Source organism: Chiloscyllium plagiosum, chromosome 16 (assembly GCF_004010195.1).
Source record: "Chiloscyllium plagiosum isolate BGI_BamShark_2017 chromosome 16, ASM401019v2, whole genome shotgun sequence".
Taxonomy (NCBI): domain Eukaryota; kingdom Metazoa; phylum Chordata; class Chondrichthyes; order Orectolobiformes; family Hemiscylliidae; genus Chiloscyllium; species Chiloscyllium plagiosum.
Genome location: NC_057725.1, coordinates 50422439 through 50431428, shown reverse-complemented (window position 1 = coordinate 50431428; position 8990 = coordinate 50422439). Strand labels below are relative to the sequence as shown.

The window sequence follows — 8990 nt, the reverse complement described above, 5'->3', positions numbered from 1 at the left end:
CATTTTCTTGCACGCTTCAAATGACGTTGTTTGTGACGTCATCGACGGTGCAGCTCGTGGCATTGTAAAAAGTGTCGACGCTCACTCAGGTCGAAAATGGCGCAAAGGTTAGCAGCAAGTGCAGTGAAGGTCAGCAGAAGTTTGGCGTCAGCCAGCCAAGCACATGGACAAGAAACAGCAAGTAAAACAAAACCCCGCAGTAATATGTGATCAGTAATCACCACATTAAAGCTGAAATGTTCTGGTTCGTTGATATGAAATATGAAAAGCTGACACTGGGTCAGAGAGGTAGTTATGCGCTGTGATAGTATTTGAAAAGCAACCGTTAGCGGTAGCAGCTCGTGCTCCAGTGACGGCGCCAAGACGCCAATGAAACAAATGGTGGCTGAGGAAGAAGCAGAGACATGCTGATTGAATGAGGAAAGTGTTGCGGTGACACCCGAGATTAGGAAATTATGACTTTAACCTTCATTTATGTGCTTCAGAGCTGTATTTGATTGATCCTAATGAAAATTATTTCCATCCCACCAATCACGTACGCCTAAAGTTTGCAAGCTCTGAACACTGTCAAGAGGAAAGATCACACATGCAAGAGATGCAGCAAGAGTACTCAATGATTGGGAATAGATGGCGAGATTGTAACTAGCATGTAGCAAAATTTTGCTTTTGTTCCAACATAAATGGCGATAAGCACTCTCTATCCTTCCAATGATCTTGATTCGAGTCAAAAGGTTGTGTCCCAGGCACAATCCAAATAAAAATTCATCCTGACCAATATTTATTTCTCAACGAATATGATTAAATCTTTTGTTTTGCTTTAAGGAGTTTGATGTTCCTCAATTTAATCAATTCCAAATCCACAACCACTACAATCTAGAAGAACAAGGGCAGCAGGCAAGGAGACACCAGGCAAGAGAGATTGCACAAACTAGGATTCCCCAAAATTGAGAAGATTAAAGGAATAATTTTAGTTGAAGTTTTCAAGATATCAAAGATGATTTGGAAATATATTGCTGTTCCATCGCTGTCAGTGAAGCAAAGTCCTGCAACACTAACGGCCCTATGGGTGTAGCACACGAAATGGACTGTGGAGATTCAAGGAAGCATCTTACCGCCACCTTATCAAGAGCAACTAGAAATGAGCAATGCTGGCCTAGCCAGCGAAGCCCATATCCTATGATTTCTTTAAAAAATATACTTGCAACATTTTCTTCCATTTCTTTTCATGTTTACACCTTTCCTCTGCACCTAATATCATTCAATTTATCTTCTACTGTAGTTTTGTCTCCATTTCTCTTTTGTAATCCCCAAGATTTGATATGTTTTATTCCCTTCTTCTAGTCTTAAAAATATTTTAAAATCTACTTCTTTGACCAAGCACCGTATCTAATATGTCCATTTGTGACTTGTCTTACTTCATTTCATAATGCTTTTGTGCAAATTTCGTTATATGAAAAGTGTTGTGTTAATTGTTGATAGTGCCTAGTCAATAGAGGGCAGATCTTGATGTGAAATTTGTTTTGCAAAAAACAGCTATCATGTATTGGAAGAAAGCTTGCTTTATTATTTCTACATGAGTGGGTTAATAAAATAACCATGAAAATTTGTGAAGTTCTGTGTTATTATATGCTGTTATGTAGCAAGGTCACTTTATTATCAGTTGATGATGTACTGCAGTTAGATTTTAGCTAGTATCTGGTTAATAATGCTGTCTAAAGTTGATGCTGCAACTAAGAAAGTACTTAGATGGCAGTCTACTTTTTTAAGCAAAATATCCTAACTAGTAAAACAATACTAGAGAGTATAATATAGAAATTGGAAGTTTTCCCCTCACAGTTTAAATAAAAGGGGGAAATGATGGTAAATAGGTTTCAATGTAGGCACTTGTGAGGCTGTCTTCTTTGGAAGGATTTGGCTTTTGGTCTCTCGACAAAGACCATTAAAATGTCATAGAGGTATGAAATGATAAAAAAAAAAGCCAGTGCAACAGTGGTGTTTATAGAAGATGAGAATACAAGGTGTTTGAAATTATTCTGCAGCTATCCTCAGACTACTGCATTCAGTTCTAGAAGGTACACTCTAGGATGAATATATTGACTTGGGAGTGCAATGTAAATGTATTGGAATAAATCTGATGGGATTTAAATTACAAGAGAGATTGCACAAACTCGGATTCCCCAAAATTGAGAAGATTAAAGGAATAATTTTAGTTGAAGTTTTCAAGATATCAAAGAGAGGACATTGATTGAAAATTAGAACCAGACCTTTCAATCAGGTTGTAAGTTTGCTCACTGAGCTGGTGAATTTGTTCTCAAACATTTTGTCACTATCATCAGTGAGCCTCCAGTGAAGCATTGGTGTTCCGTCCTGCTTGCTATTTATCTATCTCAGTTTGTTGTGGTAGCTGGTATCATTTCTGGTTCTGTTTCTGAGAGGTTAGTAAATGGGGTCTAAATCTATATGTTTGTTAATGGACTTCCAGTTTGAATGCCAGGCCTCTAGGAATTGCCGTGCGTGTGTTTGCTTGACCGGAGGCTCACTGATGATGTTACCTAGCATGGTGACAAAACATCTGTGAGCAAATCCACCAGCTTAGCGAGCAAACTTACAACCTAAGCTACGAATTTTCACCAAAATCTCAGACTTCGTAATATTGAAGTTAGAAAACACTTATATGTTGAGTGTGGTAGAAATATGAAATTTTTCCAACTAAAGCTATTGATAATGAGTCATTTATATTGATTGTAAATAGGTGAGGCATGTGGCATCCCACTTGTCACCCCGACCAATCTGAAAATGATCCATTTTTGCTCAACCTCTGCTTACTATTAGCCAACCAGATTTCTATACATGCTTATATGCAATTTCCACACCATGAGCCCATATCTTGCATATTAACCTTTGATGCAGCACTTTGTCGAAAGCCTTTTGGAAGTCTAAATAGAGTACATGCATTGGTTCCTTTTATCTCCACTGTTTGCTACTTCATCAAAGAATTTGTCAAACAAAATTTCCCTTTCAGAAAATCATGTTGACTGATTGCATTAAGATTTTCTAAATGTGCTGTTATAACCTCCTCAATTATAGATTTTAGCATTTTGTCTATGACAGATGTCAGTCTAACTGACTGACTGTATTTTCCGACTATCTAATTTCTTCAGTGGATGAGTTAAGTTTGATATTTTCCAATCTGATAGAACTTTTCCAGATTACAAGTCTGTGTCAAAGTATCAAGTCCAAACCAAGCTTCAGCTGAGCTAACTTTAGTATTGGAATTTTCTGAAAATATGTTGATATACTAGGTTTTAATGACATATCAATCAGTGTAAGAATTTTTAAATGTTTTACATATTAATGGATTTCTTGTTTATGATAAGGAAGATTTTACTTTGCTTTTTGTAGTGTTTGGAACATACCACAGAATGCATTTGGCTAAAGATAGTGAGGTTCACAGGTTTGAAATACTATGTTTCATATGACGTATAGTCAGTTATTTTATAGCATGGTGGTAGTTCCATTCTCTTGCAATCCCGTGTTATAGGAAAATCATACAATAGCAGCACCATTTAAGCTAATATGGCTTAGATCATGTTATAACCAATACATACTTTAAAACTTTGCGCTTTAAAAATAATGGCCCCAATCATCAATCGTGTTATAGCAAGTTTGTGTTAACAAAATGTGCATTATAGCAGAACAATCTGTATATGTATAATCATTAATAGCAAATAGTCACTGACTTTTAAAAGTTTAGCTTATGCTTCTTTAAAAAAACAAAACTGTTTGTGACTGATTTTATGATGAACACTTCTGTTGGACATGTCAGTTCCAATGTTAGTAACTTTATGTTCAACTCGATGCTTATCAGATAATATTAGGAACCCATTCTCACTCAATCCTGCAGTGACTGTGTATTAAAGTTACATGATGCCATACCAACTGCATTTGTGCAGAGATCCAAACATGAAGCATATTAGATGTTTGTATCACTTAGAATGATGGAAATCCAAGCTATATTTAAATATTAGCAAATTCAGTCGAGCACAACTACTTTAAGATTTTTGGTGATTAAAAAATCTGTTGTAAAACTGATGATTAAGGTGACAACCTGAATATAGCTTGGTTAAAAAATAAGTTTAAAAGCAGGTTGCCAACTACACTGGTCTGTAGTGAATATGTCTTTGTTTTATTTGATTCATCCCATGCAGCAGTAAATACTAAATACATTTAGCTATATGGTCATTATTGTGCATTGCTAGTGCTACACATGGATTCTATTTAATCTACATCTGATTTTTCTGTTCTTTAGCTCGTACATGGAAGTTAATGAGTTTTATAGTCGCTTTACCAGCAGTTGCTGTCCTCATGCTGAATGCTTTTCTGAAGCCAAGTCATGAACCTCCTGAATTTTTGCCTTATGAACATCTCCGCATCCGCAACAAGGTACAAGATTAAGTAAATGACCTATAAGAGATATTCTAGTAAATACTAAAACAATAACTTAATGATAAACCAATTTTGTCTTCACAAATAATAAAAGTATACCGAGCTTTGAATTTTGCATTGACAAATATTTTAAAAATTTTAAAAACATTAAAAATTTAGTCATGAAGTTTCAAGTACCACACCGTGAACTTTCATAATTTTCAACAGTAGAAATATAACTTTTGACTATTCAACAGAATGCCTCCCCATCCCCATTTCATCTTTTGTATTTCCATGCATTCCAAGAGCACGTCTATTTTCTTTAAAAGCATATTACTGTCTTCAGTATTTTATGTCATCTGTAAATTTTGAAATTTTGCTCTGCACTTTCTCTTCCCAAGTCAAAGTCATTGATGTACATTAAACAGCAGTGAACATTGGAGAATTCAAAGGTATACATCCCTCCATCCTAAAAACAGGCTTTCCTCAATGTAATCTTTTTTTTTAATCCAATAACCAAACCTGTATTTGCTTATATCCCAATTTTGTCAACAAATCTAAAATGTAATACTTTATGGAACAGCTTTTAAAAGTCAGTGTACAAAATATCACTATTCTACCTTACTCCACCTTCTGTTACTGAATCACAAACCTGTTTAAAGATAATTAAACACAATTCTCCTGAACAAATTAGTGTTGGCTCTCTTGTATTTGTACATACTTTTGCACAAGCAACTGTTAATATTATTCCATGTCATGGTTTCTAAAATTTGTCACCAATATTAAACTGATTGACTTGTAATTGAGGTTAATGTTCCCCCCTCAAAAACATATCATTTTCAATCCTCAGTATCTTCAGTTCGAGGGCAAAGTGAAAACTGTGGCCTGAATTTGGAGCGTCGGAGGCTGAGGGGTGACCTTATAGAGGTTTACAAATTATGAGGGGCATGGATAGGATAAATAGACAAAGTCTTTTCCCTGGGGTCAGGGAGTCCAGAACTAGAGGGCATAGGTTTAGGGTGAGAGGGGAACAATATAAAAGAAACCTAAGGGGCAACTTTTTCACGCAGAGGGTGGTACGTGTATGGAATGAGCTGCCAGAGGATGTGGTGGAGGCTGGTACAATTGCAACATTTAAGAGGCATTTGGATAGGTATATGAATAGGAAGGGTTTGGAGGGATATGGGCCGGGTGCTGGCAGGTGGGACTAGATGGGTTGGGATATCTGGTCGGCATGGACAGGTTGGACCGAAGGGTCTGTTTCCATGCTATACATCTCTATGACTCTATAATTGCCACAATTTCTTATTTAATTCCTATGCAGAGCTAGGACACAGCGGTGCTCAGTGTTCCGGTATAGAGGGCCCTTTGATCTCACAAATTTAATTCTTTTTATTTATTTGTATGAGTGGGTATTGCTGACTAGACATTTATTTCCTGTCCCTAACTGCCCTGGAGAAGGTGGCGGTGAGTTACCTCCTTGAACCCTGCTGTCCTTGGAATGCAAGGACACTGTCAGTACTGTGAGGTAGGATTTTAACCTTGTGATAGTGAAGGACCAGAGATAAAGTTCCAAGTCAGGATGATGTGGTTTGTAGCGGACCATGCAGATGGTGCCTTTGTCCTTCTAGTCGAGGTGACAGATTTGGAAGCTTTCAGAGGAGCTTTTCTCAATTACTGTAGTGTGTCTTAAATATGGATACACTGCTGCCTCTATATGTCACTCATGAAGGGAATGAATATTGAAGGTAGTCTAGTTGGTCGTGGATGTCAAACTTTGAAATTGTCACCTGTAAACCAAGATCCAGATCATTTACCTATATCAGGAAAAACAAGGATTACAATATCAACCCCTGCAGAACTATCTTCCAATCTGATAAATATCTATTAACCAATAATGTATAACAAAACAGAGAATGTTGGAGAAACTCTGCACGTCTTGTCAGCATCTGTGGAAAGAGAAATATTTCAAGCCTGGTATGATTTCTTTGGAACCATTAGTCTGTTTCCTATCCCCCAACATCTGCGTTTTATTCCATAACTTGTATCTTGCTTTGCAAGTCTGTTATGTGGTGCAGTATTGAATGACATTAAGAAGTTCATGACCTTTCCCTCATTAACCTTTCTCTTACCTTTCCAAAACATAAGTTGGACATGGGCTGAATGGCCTGCTTTCACACTGTAGGGATTCTGTCATTGTTCTAAAAGATCCCCCACCACTCAGGCTAAAATACTAGACTATAATTGCCAGCCACCTTGACTATCTTTTTTTTTAAAAAGGGCATGATTACAATTCTCCAGTCCTTTGGCACTAACCCAAATCCAAAGAACCATTTGAAAGATCATTGCCAATGCCTCTTCAATTTCAACTCTTCTTCAGTGGTCTTGGATGCATCTCATGCAGTAGTGGTGTCTTATTAATTTTACTTGCTTACAGCTTATTAATTTAACTATTCTAGTGATCAAGTTTCCTCCTCATTTACCATGGGCTTGACAGATGCAATGTCTTCATTTAACAACTCAACCATGCTTCTTGCCTCTAAACATAAACATAAAATTGATAAGGCATCAGGACTGAGAAACATGCATCCAAGAATACCAAAAGGAAGTGAAAGTGGAAATTGCAGAGAAAACCTGGGTTCAAATCTCACTTGCTTCAGAGGTATTTCTTAACAGATCTGAACAGGTTAGTTAAAAACAAAATCTAAGTCCCCATTCAATATGATGCATTTATAACTGGTGTGTGTAAATTAAGGAAAATAGTTTTTTGTGCTGGTCCTTTACTCATAGATTATGCCATACCTATTCCACACAGAATCCTTGCAGCACACTGATATATAAAGAATACAATCATTTTGGATTATTTTGCTATGGTACTGCAATTTAAATGCAATTTTGTTTCTCTTCTACAGCCTTTTCCTTGGGGAGATGGAAATCATACCTTATTCCACAACTCACACATGAACCCATTACCCACTGGCTATGAGAAATAATACATTAATTAGTGGGAATTATAGCCTCACAATGGATTCATCATTATGGTGCATAATTCATATTTACTGTTATAATTTTTATGTTATACTGAAAAAACAATAAAAGACCTTGGCTGACAATTAAACACATAATATTGAGCCATTTAATTCTTGAGAAAAGCACTTCTTTGAACACGAAAACAAAACTTCAATTTAAGATTAGTCAGCTTGCAATTGGTTATGTAACATTCAAGGATAGGGTGGAATAGAGAAAAAACCCATAACCCTACAGTTACTTTGATTTATGAATTCAAACTATCCAAATAATGTGAACATAAGGTTTAAGCAGTTACACAGGAAGCAACATAATAAATTACCTTGTACCATGTTTGGATATTGAGCAGTGACATTGTGCCACGTATTACATGCTAAATAATGACCTAAAATTTTTATTGAGATAAGTAAACCGGCAACCATAACTTTGCAGCAGGTATTTAATATACAAGAAAAGTCTTGTACCACATGAAGGGTTAATAGCAACTGACCTGAACCCAATTTGCACAGACAGATGGAAAGAAAGAGTGTCATAACCACCTCCTGCATGTGTACTAAACCTGCTCAACTTCATAATTGAAAGTGTAATTTAACTGTGTGACTGTAACATTGGTATAATATTAGGACCACTTGAATGTCAAAGACATATGTGTTTAAAGAATAGTAATCTTTCAGTTGGGATTATATGAACCATACATTTTGCAGTTAACATTAGGGTGTATCACAAATTATAAGGACACTGATATACAACAGAAAATTCATCCATCTTGTAAACTCACTTGATACTTTTCATAAAAAAAAAGAGCAAATCATCAAAAGAACATGAGATTTGCTGCAAGAATTTTGCTGTACAATGTATTCTTCCACAGGAAAGTTTTTACTACACATGAGGAAATTAGAGCTGCTAAAACTATGGAATACGGATAATGAAAGACCTATTATTCCAGTGTACAGTAGGACAAGAGAGGAAGAAAAGCATGAACAGAGAAGTTTTAAAGAAAATGATTTCACTCCAATGAGGAAGGAGACATTAACAGTTATGTTTCTGGGGATTGAGGTGGATTAAATGATGTGAAAATTTAGGGAATGGTGATCCTAGTAAGATTTAAATTTAACTGTGGAGGAAAATGAGCAGCATGGTTTAAAAGTACTTAATGGACCAATTCATTTACTAGAAAGAGAGATATGGCCACGATAAATTCTAACTAAAAATTGGGAAGCAAAACAATCAATGAACTGCCTTTGAAAAGGTATTGTGGGAATAGTCAAATACGTTCTTACAATGGAAAAGACTTGACAATCAAAGCCAGACCTCTCTGGATGATGGAAAGAGAGTCAGATGCAGGGAAAGACACATGTGACATTTATGAGGCTACTCAGTGAGAACCATGCTCAAAATAGGATGTTCAGAAAGAAATTTGAAAAATAAATATGAGCAACTAATAGATTGAGAAGAGATTGGCAGTTAACATAAATAAGAATCCAGGATTCGTCTAGAGGTATAAAAATGGTAAAAGAGTAGCAAGAGGAGGGTTGAGA

General features: G+C 36.2%; 1 protein-coding gene across 1 annotated transcript; it reads left to right on the top strand.

The window, feature by feature from the left end:
* On the top strand, positions 1–7538 carry LOC122558056 (cytochrome c oxidase subunit 6A1, mitochondrial-like). Its single transcript, XM_043706379.1, has 3 exons — positions 1–181; positions 4310–4443; positions 7338–7538. Exons 1-3 carry the CDS (start codon positions 97–99, stop codon positions 7416–7418), a joined length of 300 nt encoding a protein of 99 aa, XP_043562314.1. The 5' UTR covers positions 1–96; the 3' UTR covers positions 7419–7538.
* Positions 7539–8990: the final 1452 nt, after the last annotated feature.

Coding starts and splice junctions, on each gene's coding strand:
- LOC122558056 (XM_043706379.1), top strand. CDS start 97: ATGGCGCAAAGGTTAGCAGCAAGTGCAGTGAAGGTCAGCAGAAGTTTG. Junction 182..4,309: donor ACATGGACAAGAAACAGCAA/GTAAAACAAAAC, acceptor TCTGTTCTTTAG/CTCGTACATGGAAGTTAATG. Junction 4,444..7,337: donor ATCTCCGCATCCGCAACAAG/GTACAAGATTAA, acceptor TCTCTTCTACAG/CCTTTTCCTTGGGGAGATGG.